General features: G+C 36.2%; 2 protein-coding genes across 4 annotated transcripts in view; one reads left to right on the forward strand and one right to left on the reverse strand.

The window, feature by feature from the left end:
* The window catches only part of VWC2 (von Willebrand factor C domain containing 2), a 228946-nt gene extending 222020 nt beyond the window's left edge, over positions 1-6926 (forward strand). Inside the window, exon 7 of the transcript XR_001884782.1 lies at positions 6839-6926. The gene's annotated coding sequence lies outside the window, so the exon portion shown is untranslated. The remainder of the gene's footprint in view (positions 1-6838) is intronic.
* Positions 1-21347, reverse strand: part of ZPBP (zona pellucida binding protein) — a 154735-nt gene that overhangs the window by 47292 nt on the left and 86096 nt on the right. For all 3 annotated transcript variants that reach the window (XM_017868569.1, XM_017868568.1, XM_017868566.1), the window contains one exon: positions 1447-1624. In XM_017868569.1, coding sequence (XP_017724058.1) covers positions 1447-1624 — 178 coding nt within the window. The remainder of the gene's footprint in view (positions 1-1446; positions 1625-21347) is intronic.

Here is a 21347-nt window from a genome sequence, read left to right on the forward strand (position 1 = left end):
AATCATATGATTTATATATAAATCATATGATTTTAAAATCAGTGATTTTTATATATATAAAATAATACATATAATCACGATTTTAAAAATAGTTACAAAGTTAACAGTTGGAAGTTATTTGTTTAATTTGTATTCTATTTCATAATATATCTTGGTACTGTATTTTTTTGAAAGTTCATATATTTAAACAATAACAAAACACAAAATGTTATAAAGATAACTCTAGCCAAATCAAAGAAAACAAAGTAAAAGGAATATTTAATGGTCTATTTTATGAAAAGGCTTTTAATCTAACTTAAACTGCAGAAAGAAAGGAGAAAAGAACAATTAGAAGTGACTTATTGAGAATGATATTGCTATGATTTGGATATAGTTTGCTTATTCCCATAAAATCTCATGTTTAAATTTAATTCCAAATGTGGCAGTGTTAGGATGTAAGGTGTAGTGGGAGAGGTTTGGGTCATGGGAGCAGATCTCTCATGAATAGATTAATACCCTCCCTCAGGGGTGACCGAGTTCTAATTCTATTAGTTTCTGTGAAAGTTGGCTATGCAAAAGAGGCTGGCACCTGCCCCCCTCTCTGGCTTCCTCTCTCACCATGTGATTTCTGCACACTCAGGCTCCCCTTCACATTCATCTTCTGCCACAGGTAGAAGCAGACCAAGGTCCTCACTGAATGCTCAATCTCAAACTTTTCAGCCAGCAGAATCATGAGACAAATAAACTTTTTTCCTTTATAAACTATCAAGGCTTAAGTATTCTCTTATGGCAATATGAAACAGACTAAGACAGGTATAAATTTAGTGACATCAGTATAAATTTTTAAAACTCTTTTAAGACTGAAAATTAATTGGCCCATTAATCTCTCAATAATAGAAATGCAAAGACTTTGAATTCATGTGCTTAATCTAAATCAACAGCCTCTACAGAACTCTCTTCTATAGTAAAGATGAAAAAGAAAGAATAAACATCAGAGAGCAGCTCAGATACTGTAGTGCTAGGACCAAAAGTTAGAAAAAACAATTGGTAATAAAACATTTCATTTACTTATTTCAAAAGGAAGGAAAAAGTCACAAAGATGTCTACTATAGACTATACAAACCTAAATTCATCAATAATAGATTCTAAAAGATATGTTAATTGGCTTTTTTTAAAGTCAGGAACTCTAAGTGACTCATAACTATTATTTGTGTTTCCTCCCAGATAACTACCTAGTGATCCTAAACTCCCCTGGTGTAATATTAATACCAAGGCCAAAATCAAGCCAGACTGTTTTTTCTTTCACATCTTTAGATTCACATAGTCTTTTCAAATACACTACTTTAAATAAACTACGAAAAAATACCTAAATGATGGTAAAAATAAGGGATAGGCATTCACTTAGGCTTAATGAAAATAAGTAAATTTTCAACAATATAAAACATGAAATCGTAATTCATTACATACCACAGCACTCAGGACATTTTGGATGTTTCTGGACATTCATTCCATACCCTGGAAAGCAGCGATTAATCCAAACCATTTGGAGAGTACCTTCAATATAGTATATTACAGGTAATTGTTCTGCACGTCTGCCAAGAATTTTTACTTGTTGATTAAAGAATCTCTCTATGAGATTTTTAGCCTAAAATGTAAATACAATTTGATAAATTGTTAGCCATAAAAAATGTAATTTCAGAACAAATAAGGATGCATGTGGATTTAGAATTTGAGGAAAACAAAGTCTCAAGGTCGTTATTTTTTCTAGCACTCAAAGAATATAAATAAAACACACAAAACTGAAAAGATGTCATCTATATACATCCAATATTTCTAAAGGTACTTCCAATTACAATGCAAAGAAATCATTTGAAGATATAACCAAACTTTTTGGTCCCTTTGTATTTTGAATAATATATGGATAAGTATATGAGCAAAATCAAGAAAGCTCTTTGAAATTGATTGAATGATAAGACATGTAATGTACTTTAAAATAATATATTATAAGCATCCGTAAGAAGCTTATCCTGAGGCACAACATCAACTCTTTTCACAAAGAAAATTTAATTTAAAACAAGAAAAAATATAACACATTACAACTTCTAGCTCTGTTTCAAAAATTAAGTCAAAAAAAAAGCACCATTCTGATCTGTAATTATCTTTATGTTTGTAATAATTATACTGGCTTGCCTCCTAAAATTAACAAGAGCCTTAGACTTCTCTGACTGCTAAAATCTATGCATTCATGTATGAGGTACGCATAAATTCAAACTGCTACAAGCTAGTTAGTTCCACTCCATTCTGCCACACTAATTTGCACCTCCAATCTAGTCAGGAGCAGGGATAAATGGACCACACAGGCTGATCTATAACCACTAATGGTGCACCTCATGTCTACTCAGTTCTTCCAATATCTTGTAAGTTACACTCCTTCCATTACAATTTCTATAATGCCCAGATTCTCCCATGCAAAAACACCCACAAAGGGTGATAAAATAACTCTGTTTAATACATAAAGTAACTTAAAATATTGCATAAAATTATTTTCAGGTTATCTGTATAAGGCAGTGGTTCATAACCTTTTTGGTACTAGGGAATGGTTTTATGGAAGACAGTTTTTTCACAGACGAGGGTGGCAGGATGTTTTTGGGATGAAACTGTTCCACTTTAGATCATCAGGCATTAAGATTCTCATAAGGAGCGTGCAACCTAGATCTCTTGCATGTGGAGTTCACAATAGGGTTCGTGATCCAATGAGAATCTAATGCTGTCACTGATCTGACAGGAAGTGGAACTCCGGCAGTAACGTTCACTTGCTGCCACTCTCCTTCAGCTGTGTGGCCTGTTTCCTATCAGGCCATGGACTGGTACTAGTCCAAGGCCTGGGATTGGGGACCACTAGTATAAGGTATATATGAAACATAAATAAATTTTCTATTTAGATTTGGGTTCCATCTCCATGATATCTCATTATATATATGCAAATACAGCAGGTCCTCAAATAATATCCTTTCCTTCAATGTCATTTTGTTATAATGTTGAAGAGAAAAAAAAATGCTTCCTAGCTAGGCCACTGTGCACATGGAGTCTGCATGTTCTCCCCATGTCTGCATGAGTTTTCTCCGGGTACTCTGGTTTCCTCCCACATCTCAAAGATGCATGTTACATTAATTGGCATGGCTAAATTGTCCCCCTAGGAGTAAGTGTGGATGTGTGTGAGTGCACCCTGTGATGGAATGGTATCCTGTCTAGCGTTGGTTCCCACCTTGAGTCCTGAGCTACCTGAATAGGCTAAAGCCACCAGTGACACTGAACTGGAACAAGTAAATAATTATCATACCTTGTTTTCATTACTCTTTCTTAAATATATGTATTTCTCACATTTATTTCAATGTTTAATATTAGAAGTGTTTTGGGTCTTTATTTTGAAATGTGGTTATATTTTTGCAACCAGAAATATGCCAGAGGAACTTAACTCTCATTTATATCATTTAGCCTGTAGTAAAAGTTGTTTTGTTACATGTCATTTTGCTTAAAGTTGCAGTTTCCAGAAGTCTATTGATGAAATTAAGTGAAGACTTACTGTATTTCAAAATCTGAAAATATCTGAAATCTAAAATACTTCTGGTTCCAACCATTTCAGATAAAAGATATTCAAAATATGTATAAATGTGTTATGAAAGTAATTGCATTTAAATTTGAGACTATAATTAAAACTGTCAGGAGACACTCCTAATCACTCAGATTAGGTCATACAGAGCCTAATTAGGCTTCTAATACCCCATGGGAAAAAAAAAAAACCTAAATGAAGTTAGACCTGAGAAAACCTAGTGATAGATACAGGAGGCAGATAAGGGAGGATCCCTGGAGAACCTCCGACCTGCCCCACAAGTGTTTACATCAGATGCTTTTGTGCAGATGTGGGAACCTGCCCAGGGTCTTGTCTGTGCATGCTGGCAACAGACTGGGGGCCTGCCTGCACACTGGGAAAATGGGGTGCAGCCAGTGGGGATTCATACCTTAGGCAGTGAGAAGGGTCCTGGCCTCTTCAGCTCATATGTGTGGTGACCTGGTATTCAATCTGTGAGTTGGAAGCCTGCTGGCAGAACCCCTTTTTTTCTGAGAACTTTCTTTAATAAATTCCGTTCTCAAACTTTCAATGAGTACATATGCCTAATTTTTCCTGGTTGTGTGATAAGGACCTGGATTTTAGCTGAACTAAGGAGCAAAATATCTTGCATCATTTTGGTGGCCCATGTGGGGACATGAGGAAAGGTGAGTAAAATGCAGACCAAAGCACCTTTTCTCCTCTTGTATCTGAGCCTTTTGGTCCTTGGACTTCTGAGAGTAGAAGAAACTGCATCCCCTACCCACTGTTGCTCTTGGGGGTCAGGAATGTCAACCTTGTCTAACCTAGCCTTTTCTATGGCATTTTCCTTCTTTTCTTCAGGACTGTAATGGCACCACCCCACCCCAATGGCTGCAGGCACCCATGGGACTAAAAGGCAAGCAGCAGCACCCGTTCCCCCTTCCCTCCCAGCTGGGGCTGGGGCCCATGCCCAAAGGGTCCTGCGTGGCAGGCTGGCCAGCATTCCCTGCCACGTGTGTGTCCAGTGTCTTCCCCTCCCCTGGCCAAGAAGTCTAACTCTGTTCCAGCCCCAGGGAAGAAACAGCAATTAAGTTCCCCTCCTTGTTGGAGGAAACCATTTGCATAAGAGGTTCTTCCCCCAGTTAACACAGCCCTGAACTTTAAGCTGTTTTTCTTTTCTTTTTTTTTTTGTCTCCACCAAGTCAAGAGTTAACTTTTACACAAAAGGCTTTTTTCCTTTCAGAAGACATTTTACTAGGCCAGGACCCCAACTATCACTGTTTATATTCTCCATAAAGTTTTATTTATGAAAAAGGATTTGTGAGGCTGGTCTTAAGTTACAGCCAATCTGGAGTGCTTTACATGTCTTTACGGTTCTGTCAAAAAGAGGGGTACCTAAGGATGGGATATGGGCCCAGGACTCCACAGGCCCTATATTAAGCCATCTGGTAAACTGGTCAGTGGCAAACTTCGCTGCAGGCCTTCATCTTGTTTTATGTTCTTGGAAACATGACCTTACTGTAAGCAGGTGGCAGTGCTTTGTTTTAACCTCTAACATTTTACAATGGCGGCCTGGGTTCAAATCTTAGCTTAGGGGAGTGAGTCCTTTCTGGTTTGCTATCTGTGTGACCTTTGACATTTGTTGATTCTCTTACCCTCCACCAACCACCTTGAATTTTCCTCTCTGAGCACCTGGGAGATTATCTTTGATAAAGTCTCAAAGCTACAAATATTGGCTGTTTGGCATGGATAAAGTCAAGAAATAAGGGATTTAAAAGGATTTTTTTTTTAAACAGCACTCAGCTTAATTCAAAATGGATATCCAAGTCATAAGTATATTTAAAAGGCCTTTATGTTTTTCTCTTCTTGAACTTGATTTTCCCGGAAAAAGATTTTTTTCTCAGCTGACTAAACTATTTTTCTCCATTTTGCCTTGCCTGTCTTAATGCATACATAAGAGACCCTAAGATAATTTCTCATGGCCTGGGACTCCTTGGGAAAAACAGAAAAGGTGCCACAAATTCCATTTTGGGAGAGACCTCTGTTTTCTTAAAGAAGCCCCAGGAATTAGAGGTGGATAGATCCCTCTCAAAATCTGTTTTTATCTTCCAGCTATACCTGTTTATTAGGCCCTGGAAACTGCATGCTTTCCTAGCCTTGCTTTAAGTCTTTCCTAGCCTTAGAGAGTTCCATCCAGAGGTCAATAATCCAATGAGGAGACTGGCAAACAAAAAGTCTTATAGTTACTGAATCTTCTTCTGCCTTTCTGTGTAGTTATATATGTGTTTCCTGTGTGAGTGTGCATGTGTGTATGTGTGTGTGTGATGTCTATAAAAAAGAGCTCTAATTAACTGACTTAAAGAATGATAAATGCTTGGATCAAATATTTTTTAAAAGGAAAATAAAAGCGTGGTACCTTTGAGTTCACATGACATTAATTTTTGAAAATAAAAACAGTCTTAAAGATTACTGGTAAAATGCAGATGTTGTCAAAATGTAAATTATTGACTAGGGTTAATTTAGGATTGTTTTGAATTCGATAAGATAAAGCTAAAAGTTCAAACAAGTTGTGGAAAACTGTAAAATTAATCTTACAAAAGAAATTTCATGTGTGAATACATTAAACTCAACAGGGTATTATATGGTTTGTCTGTAAATTAAGCATTAAAATAAAAGCACAACAAAATACTCTTGATGCACTAATCTGCTCTTTAGCTAAATCTGTAAAGGGTTATAAGAGATTTTTGCTTTTAAAAAAAAAATCCTAAGTCATCGCTTTAGAAAAATAAATAATATGGAAATTTGGAATTCTTTCATATCTTCAAGTGTTTTAAACCTCTAACATACTTAACAGGCCTCCCCAAATCAAACTTCAGTTTCAAAAATTGTATTTCCTGACACCTAGCTTTCAGATGCTACAGAGGGCCCCTGAAGCATCTAGAAGAGTGGTAAACAGGATTATCTGACATGCTTAGGTACACGGGATTGCCAAAATGATGCTTAATCTCTAATTTAGGTTATATTTTATGTAATAGTGTTAATATATGTTCCAAAATTGTATGGGATTTCTAAAATTCTGAGTATATGCTATCAATCACAATTAAGGTCATTATGCTAAGTTATTATGAACCACAGAGATAACCAAATCTCTTTGTTAATCATGTTTCTAACTGTAACTACCATGGATATTTTGTTATTCACAGAAAATTGTTGTCTTATTTTAATCCTCTTCAAAGGATGGTTTATAATCAGTCACAAAACTCTTGACAGGTGGTCTCAAATGCAGGATTCTGAAAACTTTGGAGATTGTGACATTGGAATAAAGGAAAAACATACAGGACTCATGAAGAGCTGAAATGTTCACAAATATCAAGCAAAACAAGAGTTAACTGAATGGACTGAACTAATAGAAAACTGAAGTAAGGTTTTCAGTAATGACTTTTGATTGGAACATTGCTGATCTTTGTTTTGTCTTTCAGAGTCAAGGAAGCTTATTTTGAGCTATTTACAACCTTTCATAACTGAGTAAGTTATACTCCTATGAACAAAATTTGGAGCATATTTGTCTCTCTGTCTCTGCATGGCTTCTTCAGAATTGGGAAACTAGTTCTGAGTATTCTTAACTTATGCCAATATAGTTGTTTGCATCAGTGCAATAAGCATCCATTTTCTTTTGCAACAGGAACACAATTGGAGAAACTGGTTGTTTTACCAAAGCTTTGACTGGAAGGGTATGCTTCCATTTAAGGAATCAAGATCAACTTGCAGAGCTGATAAAAGTCCCATGGGAGGAAATGGCCTCATCCCTTGTGTACACAGTCCCTGTATGGGGTTCCTAATCTGCAGTGAGTAAAGAATGTCAGTTTCTAACAAGCCCAAGAACCCCATGCTCTAGGAACCTCAAAAAGAGAGGAGTTTGCCCAACTCACAGGTTTGAGGGTACAAACCCATGGCTGGGCTTGGCTTTACAAAGTCCTATCTGAGATTCCTTGTGGAACAGAGTTCCATCAAAGCAGATCTAAAAGGTCTATGTAAAAATACTTATTCTTGCTGCACGTTATGCAAATAATCAGGCCAAGTATAAGACTGAAGTCTTTTTTGCAAACAAGTTAGTCCTATCATGATTTATTTTTAACAAAAATGAGGACTAGGGAGAGAGAAATTTTGTTTCAAAACATATCATACATTTGTCATGAAAATCTACACTCATTAGTTGCTTTTAAGTTTTTGCCTACATTTTAGAGTAACCCTGCTTATTCCTGTGAAACAACCAGCAATCTCTGACTGCAGACCAGAAGGGAAAAAAGGGTATGGGCAATGTAAAAATCTGGATCAATATTCTAGTTCTGAGCAATTATCCTGAAAATCCTCCCATGTGAAAGGAATAAATAGGGTGCTCATCACCTGGAGTTTTCCTTAATGGAGCCAAAGTCAAGACCCATCTCCCAAATCTTAGCAGGCGTAACTATAGCCACCAGTTTTCTTGGCATGTCACAAGATATCCTTTTCTCTCCTTTGTTGGAAGAGGACTCAATTTTACAGCTTCACCTTAGCATTCAGCTTATGATAAAGAGTCCATGCCATCTCCCCAAAACACATTTTGTCCCAAATTCAATTCCAAGCTTCAGGTCAAAGCCCTAGGAAGAGAACTGGATCTAAGGGATCCAGAGGCAGACAATAATGGAAGTTAAAAGGCACAGAGCAGGTAAGCATGACTAATTCCTGTTGATTAAGCCAAGTCTCCCATTTAATGGATAAATGCCATGCTAGTATCCATGGCATAAATGAGGTCTAGAAAACTCAAAGGCTACTGACAGCGAAGGGGATAGGGCATATGTGGGTAAGAGCAGATATTCCCACCCCCTTGGGCACCCTCTGTTAACATGGGTGAAAGCCACTTTGACACCCATGGACAGCACCCTGTCACAGTCACCAGACTCAGGGATACAAGGACAGATGAAAGAAATAGGGATGCCTCACTTTCTCTCCCTCACATACTCTGGGTATTCACTAGGAAGAGAAGGGAAACTGGGATGAGTCTCTCTCCTCTTTCGAGATGAGTAGTCATTCATCTTCAGTCTGTACCCCTTTGGAATACACGCTGAAACCCTAGGACTCCTTTGAAAAAAAAGCCCCCTGAAAAGAAAAGCTTTATAGAGGGATTAAGTATATATGAGGGGGATTATGTTTTACAACAATTGGTCAATGGTTCAGGAAACAAAAAAAACTTACTGTTTCAACAATGAGCAATCTGTAAAATGTATACATTCTTGCATGAAAATGAACAGCTTATTGTTATTACTACAATCTGTCCTACTGACCATGCCAAGCTCATTGTGAATAAACATGACTGGAACAGCTTTAATATATGTTCTAGATTGGTCTAACAAACCTAACAAGAAGTCTAACAAGATTAGTTAACAAGATTAGTTAATTAATTAGTCTAACAAGAAGGTAGCAACTAGCATTATGGGTGTTTTAGGATAGGCAACAGATATCATACAAGATTATAGTCCAACTAAGGTTCAAATATCCACTAGGAGAGAACTAGTATTTACAAGGTGTTACAGATATTATACCTAAAAAATAGAGTTCTTTGAATATCTCTGATTAACACCTATATTTGGGAATCTCTGGGATAAATGACGATAATAATCAAAAGGGGTTGGAAAAATAATTTTTAAAAGGAGATGGAAACACAAAGTGTCTTGAATGAACTGGAAAGAAATGTGAATTTTTATAGAAAAGGGATTATTTTGATGCTCAGAATGCAAATAAGAGGTAGGGGTGTACAGACTTTATAACATAAAGTCTCTACAGATAACTATAAAAATGATTAATCAGAAACTCAAAATTGTCCCTCTCTCGTTAGGAACATCAGAACAGGAATAATGTGATCTCATACTACTGATATGAGATCTCATATTAGAGATATATGAGATAGAGCTAAATTTGAGAGCAAAAGCAAAGGAATGAGGAAGAAAGTAAGGGTTATATAATAATTTGCATTTTATGAAAGTTGGAATTCACTCCTAAGAAACAATTAATCCTAAAACTTCAGATCAGAAAATTTTCACTTTGCAATGTGGGGACAACTTCAATCCTGAAGCAAAAAGCGAAACAATCCATTCTTCACTATGCTTTTTTCTCCAGAAACTGAAACTTGCACTAGAAAATTAGGCTCTTCAAAAGAAAGATTAAAGACAGATTGTAATTTATATCTTGAAATTATTAGAGATGTAAACTGGTATATTAAGTTCTTTTAAGTAGTATATTTCTCATTGAAAAAAGCAGATGAGACAGAGAGTGGGCAGGTAGACATGAAATTTAAAAACAGGAAAAATATGTCCATTTTTAACCTTGTGATGTACTAGATACCTTGAAAAAACCTTCTGTCAACAATCACCTAATTGAAACAAAGATTTTGTATCGTCACATTTCTACAATAAGAGAGGGTGGGAGAAAGAAAGGGAAGAAAGAGAGGGAAAGGGAAAAAAAAAAGCAAAAATGTAGGAAGGAAGGGAGAGAAAAAGGAAAAAGAGATGAGAGCTAAAACTGAGGGGAAAGCTACAAACCTAATGATGGCTATGTCCCTGATTCACAGTGGACAAAGAAAATAAAACTGATTAGAAATGGGAGAAAACAAGGATTCTTAGAGGGTGGTAGAGGCAGGGAGGGTAGAGAGGTTGGAGGAGAAAAACTCCAGTGTGAATTCTTAGACCAAAGTCGCTATCTACTTACTGATAAAGGTCTAAAAAGCATGACTTTATCAACTGGAATTATGAAGTAAATAGTGAAATGAAGAAACAGTTGAAGCCACAACAGCCAAATTAGATCGTCAAGCAATTCATATAATTGAGTATCAGTTATGTAAAATACAGAATGACTTTAAAAGTATATTTTAAAATATATAACCTTAAAATGGAACGAAAACATAAGGTAATTTACATCATGAAAAGAGAGAAAACACATTTGAAAAATAAATTATTTGAATACACATAATGAATGGAGTAAAATTAAAAATTAAATGGACAGCTTTAGCAGCAGATTAGACCTAAATGTAGCCACAACAATGAAACACAATGAATATCTAAAGATAATATTCAACATGAAAAACATAAACAGCTAGAAAAGAATATTACAAAAGAGAGATGGAGAAATCAATGAGAAAATCCAAATTATAGTGAATAGAAATTTCATTATTTTAGATAACTTCATTGAGATATAATTTACATAAAATGTATTTATTGCAAGTGTACTGCTGAACACAAAAGCAAATGCAGAAAAGGGAATTTTCAAAACAATCCTGGCTGAAAATTTTTCTTAACTGCTGACAGCCAATGAATACTCAGATCTGGGAGGCACAATAAATTCTGAAAGAAAAATGACAAGAGAAGGAAGGACTAAAACATAAGAAGAAAAGCAAATAAATAAATAAAATTGTGGGTAAATCTAAACAGACACTGATATTCTGAAACAATCTCAATAATAAGTAGAAAAATAAAAAGAATAGAACTCAAATACTAGAAACTAAAACAATGAAAGATAAAAGCAAGTCAGGAAAGTTAAAGGTTCTTAAGGCCTTGTATTTTTCAGGAGTGTAAAATAAACTAACTTTCAATACTGCCGCCTAGTATATATGTTAAAACTTGAAGCAAAACCACTAAAATAAATATTTAAAGTGTACAACATTAAACAACAGAAAAAATAAGGTAAAAAAATTTTAATCAATTAAAAGAGGAAAATCTGAAGAACAGAAAACCAGGATAAATTATACAGAAGAGAATGCTGACATTCAGTCCACATAGAGTAATCATTGTGATATGTAAATAATAAACTATCAAGGTAGAGCTATGAAAAGGAATCATTTTTAAAAGACACAATCTAAAGAAGGCAAAATAAAAGGAAAAGGGCTACAAAGAACAGATAGAAAAAATAGAAAGAAATGGAAAGGTGGTGGATTTAAATCCAAATATATGGATAACGAAATTAAATGCAATTGATTTAAACATTCCAATTAAAATGAAACGATTGTTAGCTGGATTGAAAAGCAGTCACCAACTATAGTCTATGAACAATAAATGTTTTTCTCTATAGTAAAAGCAATTATACAATAAAATTTAAAAATATCTGTAATAACATTAAGTAAGAAATACTTAGAACAAAAATCTTCCCATTCACTGATGAATGGGGCCTAATGTAATCAACCTGTCACCAGGTAGCTGGTTGATCACCATGAAGAATGGAGTCATGTAACAGGGTTCAATGTGGGTTTCTGTTGTTGGCAGACTGGGCACTTAATGGTGGCCACAGTCATACTAGCCTTAGTGAATAGGAATCCATATTGCTGAACCCATGCATAATCTCATGCCCACCACCATGGCCATGTAGTTCATGAGCACATTGGGACATGACTGTGGTGGCTGAGGAGAGTGGCTGATTAGTATCCACAGAAGGGGTCATCCCATCCCTTGCCTTATTAAAATTCTCCTTTGCTGTGGTCACCCATGAACATTCACACGGGACACACATATCTTCACTTTCTGCCCATTCAAAGAGGTCTTTCCACATTCCTCTTCTCCAAGTATCTTTGTCACCCAATTTCCAATCATTATCTTCCCAAGTCTCTGAATATCCAGCCAAACCACTGGCGACAGCCCAAGAATGAATATATAATACCACATCTGGCCGTTACTCCTTCCAATTGCACAATTTTGATGCATTGCCCAAAGTTTTCCCCACTGAGATTTTCCTTCACAACTGTCCTTCAGGGTTGTCCCAGGCAGGAGGCTGTAGTCCAACAGCTGTCCACCTTTGAGTGGTCCTGCATATTGTTGAGAACCATCTGTAAACCAGGCCTGAGCTCTTCCTCTGTCAACTGATCATAGAGAACTCACCATGAAGCCATAGGTACAGACTGGGAGAGAGAAGCAGTGTAGCAGGAATGGGGATCATGGGCATTTGAGCCACTTCTTCATTAATTTACTTGTGCTTCAAGGTCTGCTCAGGCCCAATCAAGTGAACACCATCTCCATCTGATAACAGTGGTGTTGTGCATGATCAACTTTATGGCTTAGTGGGTTAGCTAACACCCAGTTCATGATGGGTAGCTCAGGTACTCACATAGTAACCTGGTAGACCATGGTCAAGCATTCAATATTTCCTAAGACCCTGTAGAAGAAGCTGTCTCTCTGAAGAAGAGTTATTATCAGCAGATGTCAGGGCCTTGCTCCAAAATCCTAAAGGTCTGTGACATGATTCACATATTCAGGCCTGTCAAGGGCTCCAAGCAGCATCCTTATCAGCCACTGATACTTCAACCACCATCGGATTTGCTGGATCATATAGACTACATGGCACAGCAGCTTGTACAACAGCCTAGAACTATCGTAGATCCATTTCTCTTGTTCTGGGCCCATCAGACCTAGCAGCTATCAGGTGACTATGTAAATGTACCAGAGTAACACATCCAAATGAGGAATATGTTGCCTCTAAAATATAAATAAGACTACTAGGCATTGTACCCCTTTTTTGATTGAAGGAGGACCCAGATGCAACAACATACCCTTCGCCCTGTGTTATCTCAAAAGGCCTCATACCATTGAACCCCTAGAAATTTTACTGAGGTAGAAGGTCCCCAAATTTTAATCAGATTTATTTCTCAGTCTCTGACACATAAAATGTCTTATCAATAAATCTAATAAAAACTAATAAACTAATCTTTCACCTTATTGTGCAAAAGTGAAGAACATGAAACTTCTGGGGAAGTTCTACAAAATGTTACCATGATAAAATCAGAGACTTCAAAGAACCTCGCCTTATGAGTTGTACAGTATTTGCTATGACAGAAACCTAAAATTTTCTCCTGGAGGCTTTTAATGCTTAGAGACAAAACTTTAAACAATATAAGGCAGAAATAATTGAACACCTTTTCCTTATTCTTTCCACTTCCATCAGTTTTTCATTTGTTATACATATAGGTGGGGGAAAAAACTTAAGAAAACCTGTTCCTCTTTTTTGTATCTGGTAATGCAAGGAACATAAAATTACTGAGAACTTCTGCCTCTGGCCAATAATGAGTAACAGGGACTGCCGCTTGATATAAACAAAAAACAGACAAAATATATGAAACAATAGTTTACAAGACAGACTCTGGGCATCTTGCAATGAAGGAGAATAATCCATTCCTTAAGAGCAAAAACAAATAAGGTGAGGTGTTTGAATACTTTACCTTGCTACCTTGAACAAGTTTTAGCTGTGGTAATGATGGGAAACCCAGGAGGACCCCTGACTTGAAAAGATGGAAATTAGAATCTGGGAATATGCCAACATGACTATTGTTAGTAGTAAAATGTAAAAAAGAAGAGACAGCTGCATAGAGTGAGTCCTCAGAACTATGAGGGTTATCCTCGAGTATTAATATTTATTTTGTATGAATGTATGCATGTACTTTTTTAGATAGGTCTTGCTCTGTCACCCAGGCTGCGATGCAGTGGCACAACCGAGGCAGCCTCCTAAATAGCTGGGACTACAGGCACACACACTACCATACGTGGCTAATTTTTAATTTTTTGTAGAGACAGTGTATTAGTCTGTTCTCACACTGCTAATAATGACATGCCTGAGACTGGGTAATTTATAAAGGAAAGAGGTTTAATTGACTCACAGTTCCATATGGGTGGGGGTCCTCACAATCATGATGGAAGGCAAAGGAGGAGCAAAGTTACATCTTACATGGCAGCAGGCAAGAGAGCTTGTGCAGGAGAACTCTCACTTATAAAACCATCAAATCTCATGAGACTTATTCACTACCATGAGAACAGTATGGGAAATACTGCCCCCATGATCCAATTATCCCCACCTGGCCCTGCCCTTGACATGTGGAGATTATTACAATTCAAGGTGAGATGTGGGTGGGAACACAGCCAAATCATATCAGACACGGTCTCATTACGTTTCCTAGGCTAGTCGTGAACTCCTGGGCTCAAGCGACTCCCCTGCCTCAACCTCCCCAAGGTGCTAAGATTACAGTTATGAGCCACTACACCCAGCTCATCCTCATGTATTTAGCTGAGTATTCCTCAGCATATGTACAGAATCTTCCCAAGACCTAAAAAGAACTACCCAGAAGGATAAAGTATCTGAAGATCATACCAGGTCAGAAATGCTACTTCTTAATAGTACCCAGAATAGAAAAGCTAAAAATTCACAGGACTTCTAAAGCATAAAGTTCTTGTCTTAGAAGTAAGGAATAATTAGATCTAGCCTAAACACACTGCTCAGATCCTACTTTAGAAGTCAAAAAAGCAATACTTGAATGAATCAAGCTGTTTTCCAAATAACTTGTATTCCAGAACAAAGCTCAGGAACATTTATAAGAATATCAAAATTCCCAGCATGCAGCAAGGTAAAAATCATAGTATTTGGCATAAAACATTCATTGAAAAAATAATTGATATGTTACCAAAAAATCTGAAACTAAGGTTAAAAGTTACTGTATGTTCTCATCCATGCAAAAATGCAATGTGTTATTCCCAAGCTAAAACAGAAATTATTTTACAGACACAATTTGCTAATAATTCCCTACTTGTTTTGAAGGAAAAACCCTAAAAGACATACCAGCACTGAGAATGGTATGGGAAATACACAAATATACTGTTAATATAGAATTATTATGAGTTGATTCTTCTGGATTCTAATTTGATTTGAAAATCAAATAAAAATTCCACATGAAGTAACATCAATAAGACAGCAGACTAGGAAGTTTCATGTCCTTTTCCCCCCGTGGAAACTCTGAATAAACAATAATACATGGATTAAAGTGGCTTTGTAAGAATTCTAGAAACCAGCTAAGAAGCTGCAGAACCTAATTTTAATGCTTGACCAAGAAAGAGCTGCAATTAGAAGAGCAGAAAATGTCATCACATTTTGCTCACTCTAGCTCGGACTATCCCACCTCACCTCCAGGGAAACAGAACAGTGCAGTTGACGTGAGGATGCCCAATTCTTCATTCCCACCTAGGGAGAGAAGAAAAGGTGTGGAATGTGCTTACAGCATTCTAGCTGGTCTGGGGAACTACTTGAGAGACTAATTTCTGTCTCACCTGACCTGGAGAGCTGATAGAAACAGCGGCATAGTTTGGATAGCAGATTGGAGGCCACTGACAGCAAAGGCAGGTGATGTGGTGTGCTAGAACTGCAGAAAAAGTTTGAAGGGACCCAGAAGTCATATAATGGAGTGACTGGGGAAGTACTTCTCCTGCACTAAGCCAGTCCACAGAGACAAGGAAAAGTGGCTATTTGTTGAACACTCAAATTTCAACAAATGTTTACAAAGTATATAAAGAAACAGGAAAAAAATGGCACATTCCAAAGATAAAAATAAATCTTCAGAAACCAACCCTAAAAAACACACATCTCTTACTGAATTGATAAATAATTTTTACAAATTTCCCTAAATATGCTTAATTACATAAAAGAGAACATGGATAGATGAACAAAATCAGGAAAGCAGTTTATGAACAAAATTAGAATAATAATAACAACATGAGCATGTCTGCATTGTGGGATGCCTAGATGGCTGGTGAAGCATTTTTCTGGGTGTGTCTGTGAGGGTGTTGCCAGCAGAGACTGACATATGAGTCAGACGACCTGGAGAGGAAGACCTATGCTCAAAGTGAGTGGGCACTTTGTTCAGCTGCCGCCACAGCTAGAACAAAGAAGGTGGAAGAAAGCGGGATAAGTTTGCTTGCTGAGTCCTCTAGCTCTCTTTTTTTTTAAATTCCCATGCCAGATGCTTGCCTTCTTTCCTCCTGCCCTGGGATGTCAAACTCCAGGTTTTTCAGCCTTAGGACTCAGGGACTGGGACCTGCAACAGCAGTCTTCCAGGAACTCTCAGGCCTTTGGCCTCGGACTGAGGGCTACATTGTTGGCCTCCCTGGTTTTGAGTCTTTCGTACTAGGACTGAGCCACTACTGGCTTCTGTCTTTCCCCAGCTTGCAGAGAGCCTTCCATTGGATTTTGCCTTATAAGTCTGTAGGCCAATCTTCCCTAATAAACTCCCTATTATATACCCATATATCCTGTTGGCTCTGTCCCTCCGGAAAACCCTAACACAATCTACAAATAGACAGAAATAATAAAACCAAACAGAAATTCTTGGAGGTTACAAGTACAATAACTGAAGTGAAAAATTAATTGCTACAGAGATTCAACAGCAGAACCAATGAGGCAGAAGAAACAATCAGTCAAATTGAAAACAGGTCATTTGAAATTAGCATCTGTGGAGGAAAAAGAAGAAAAAATGAAGAAATACGAATAGAACCTAAGTGATATGTGAGATACCATATCAAGTTGATCAACATAAGCATTATGGGAATCCAAGGTGAAGAGAGAGAGAATAGGGCAGAGAGTTTATTTAAATAAATAATGGCTCACAATTTTCCAAATTTATACAGACAGAAATGGCCACACAAATACATACAGCTCAGTGAATGCTAAGTAGGAATAATTTAAAAAATGATATAAGCAGAAGTTATCATTAAACTGTCAAAGAAAACAACTGAATCATTGAAAAAAAAAAAAAAAGGGCAAGAGAAACCTGACTTGTCATATACAAGAGAAACTCTGTAAGATCACTGACTTATTTCTTAGTGAAACCACGGAGGCCAGAAGACAGTAGGATGATATATTTCAAGTGCTAAAAAAAAATTTAAATGCTGTCAACTGTAAATTATACATATATAACAAAACTGTCCTTCAAAGAATGGAGGAGAAATCAGAGTATTCTCAGATAAACAACTGAGGAAGTTCATTACCACCAGCAGAGTGTATCTACTTGGAATGAAAGGTCTCTAGAGAATAAATCAAGGTCTTACAAAAATATAAAGTAATTCTGTAAACAAAATATGTAGAAAATATAAAACCCTGCATTGTTGAAATTTTGGTTTGTAAGTCAATTTTTAACTCTTAAAAGATTTAGAAACCAAAAGCATAAATTTATATTAATTGGCACACAGAATATGAAATTGTAATTTGTGACATCAAAATATAATGGGAGGGTGCAGAGCTGTAAAGAAGCATAGATTTTGCATGTGACTGACAATAAGTTATCAGTTTAAAATGGATAGTTATAACTTTAAGATGTTCTATCTAATGCCCCAGGCAATCACAAACACAATATCTATACAATATACACAAAAGGAAATGAGAAGGGAAACAAAGCATGGCACTGTGGGAGATCAACTACACAAAAAGGAAGACAGTAAGGGAGGAAAAGAGGGGTAAAAAAGCTCTAAGACATACAAAATAAACCCCAAAATGTCAATAGTAAGTTCTTCCCTAATAGTAATTACATTAAATATAAATCAGTTAAACTTCATAACAATGTCTGTGTGTGTGTGTGTGTGTATGTTTTGCCTACATTAATATCAGGTTCTAGCTATATGCTTTCTATAAGAAATTCACTTTAGATTTAAAAATACATATAGGTTGAAGTGAGAGGATGGAAAAGATATTCCTTGGAAAATAGTATCCGAAAAAGAGCATACTAATATCAGAAAAAAACAGACAAGTCAAAAATGGTTACAGGAGACATAGCATTATAGCATTATATAATGATGAAAGGGCCAATTCAACAACAAGCTCTAATAATCATAACTATATATACACCAAACATGAGAACACCTAAAGACATGGAACAAACACGGACAGAATTGAAGAGAGAAATACACAACAAAAATACCCAACTTTTAACAATGAACAGAACAACCAAAAAGAAGATCAGTACATACAGAGAATCTGAACAACACCATAGACCAACTGGTCCTAAAAGATGCACAGAACACTCCACCCAGTATGCCAAAATACTGTTTTTTCCTACAGTGCACATGGAACATTCTCCAGGGCAGACCATATGTAAAACCACAAAACAAATATTTATAATATAAAAGATTGAAATAATACAAAGTATCTTTTCCAATCAATTTTCCATTTCTAATTTAATATGATTAAATACTGGAAAATCCACACATATTGATTAAACAAGATATCCCTAAACATGAAAGGGTCAGAGAAGAAAGCACAAGGGAAATTTATGGGATTCAGTTAAAGCAATGTTTAGAAGGAAACTTGTAACTATAAATGCTTATACAAGGAATAAACATTTCAAATCAATAACCTACCTTTACAACCTAAATACTTAGAAAAAGAACAATTTACACCTATATATAGCAAAAGGAAAATAATTTAAAAGATTAGAGCAGAGATAAACAAAATAGAAGATAGAAAAATACAGAAAACTAACCAAAACAAGAATTGCTTCTTTGAAAAGATCAACAAAACTGACAAACATTTAGCTCAATTACCTAAGAAAAAGGGAGAAGAAAACTAAAATCAGAACTGAAAATGAAGAAAGTACAACTCATTTTATAGAAAGTAAAAAAATAAAATACTATAAACCATTGCACTATGGTCTGAATGTGTCCCGCAAAACTTCCTATGTTGAAACTTAAATGCCAAGGTAGGGCCTTTGGGAGGTGATTAAGTCATGAGAGCAGGGCCCTCATGAATGGGATTAGTGCCCTAATAAAAGAGGTTGAAGGGAGCTGTTGTTCCTTCTGCTATGTGAGAACCAACCAAGAGAAAGTACCATCTATAAAACAGACAGTGAGCCTTCACAAGATACCAAATCTGCTGAAGCCTTGAGCTTGGCATTTCTAGCCTCCAGAACTATGATAAATAAATTTCTATTATTTATAAGTTACCCCTTCTAAGGTATTTTTATAGCATTCCAAATGGACTGAGAGAAAATGTATGTCAACAAATTGGATAACCTAGATGAAATGGACAAAGTCCTAGAAACATACAACCTACAAAGGCTGCATCATGAAGAAACAGAAAGCCTGAGTAGACCTGTAACTAGTAAGGAAATTGAATCAGTAACCAAAAACTTTCCAACAAAGAAAAGCCCTGAACCAGATGGCTTTATTGGTAGTAAAGTCACTGATCATTTAGAGAAGAATTAAAACCAATCTTCCTAAACTCTCAAAAATTGCAGAAGACGGAAACCTCTAGACTCATTCTATGAGGCCAATACTGCCCTAATCCAAGGCAAGAAAAAGACTACATGAAAAGAAAACCACGAATGAATATCCCTGAGGAATACTGAGATAGAAAATTCTCAACAAAGCAGAATCCAACAGCACATTAAAATAATTATTATACACCATGACCAAGAATGATTATTGCTGAAATGTTAAGATGTTTCAACATACAAAAATCAATCAATGTAGTACATCACAACAGAATGAAGGAAAAAAATATATATTTTTTCAACTGATGTAGAAAAGGTATTTTTAAAAAAATTAATGCACTTTCATAATAAACACTAAAAAACTTCAGAATAAAAGAAAACTACTTCAACATAATAAAGGCCATATAACAAAAGTCCACCACTAACATTATACTCAATATCGAAAGACTGAAAGCTTTCCCGCTAAGATTACAAATAGGACGAAGATGACTGATTTTGCCTCTTATTTTCAAAACAGCACCAGGACTCCTAGGAACAGCAATTAGGCAAGAAAATGAAATAAAATAAATCCAAACTATATAGGAAAATATTAAATTATCTCTGTTTACAGATGACATGATCTTGCATACAAAAAATGTGTAAGATTCCACACCAAAAAACACAAAAGCACTGCAATAAAAGATTTCTGCAAACTTGCAGGACAGTAAGTCAACATGCAAATATCAGTTGTTTTCCTATACATTAAAAACAAACTATATCAAAAGGAAATTAAGAAAACAATTCCACTTACAATAGCATCAAAAATGAATAAAACAAATATGAAAACTTGTATGCTGAAAATTAGAAAATGTTGCTGAAAAATGCTTTAAATGATATAAATAAAGTAAAAGATGTCACACTTTCATGCATTAACACATTTAAAATGTTAATACAACCCAAAGCTATTTATGGATTTAATACAATCCCTATGAAAATCCCAATGTCAATTTTTTTTTTTGCAGAAATAGAAAACTCAAATTCATATGAAATCTCATGAGACCCTTACTTGCCCCACAATCTTGAAAAACAACAGAAAAGTTGAAAGACTCACACCATGATTTCAAAACTTATTACAAAGTTACAGTAATCAAAACAGTGTGGTACTGGCATAAAGACAGTCAAACAAACCGATGGAACAGAATACAGAAACCAGAAATAAGTCCTCGTATACATGGTCAAAATGATTTCTAAAAAGCATCTACAAACAATATGGTGAAAAGATGAATGCCTTCCCCATCGCTGGAGAACAAGGAAAAGATGTCCACCCTCACCACTTTTATGAAGCACAGTACTGGATGTTTTAGCCACTGCAATAAGTGAAAGAGTAAATAAAGACACATACCGGGCTGGGCACAGTGCTCATTTTGCAATAAGCAAAAGAGTAAATGAAGACACATACTGGGCCAGGCACTAGTGGCTCATGCCTATAATCTCAGTACTTTGGGAGGCCAAGCCAAGTGGATCACTTGAGGTCAGGAGTTCGAGACCAGCCTGGCCAACATGGTGAAACCCCATCATTACTAAAAATACAAAAAAATTATCCAGGTGTGGTGGCACGTGTCTGTAATCCCAGCTGCTTGGGAGGCTGAGGTGGGATTATCACTTGAACCTGCTAGGCAGAGGTTGAATTGAGCCGAGAACCACTGCACTCCAGTCTGGGCGACAGCAAGACTCTGTTTCAAAAAAAAAAAAAAAAAAAAAAAAAAA

The sequence above is a fragment of the Rhinopithecus bieti genome, unplaced genomic scaffold, assembly GCF_001698545.2.
Source record: "Rhinopithecus bieti isolate Rb0 unplaced genomic scaffold, ASM169854v2 scaffold_3527, whole genome shotgun sequence".
Taxonomy (NCBI): domain Eukaryota; kingdom Metazoa; phylum Chordata; class Mammalia; order Primates; family Cercopithecidae; genus Rhinopithecus; species Rhinopithecus bieti.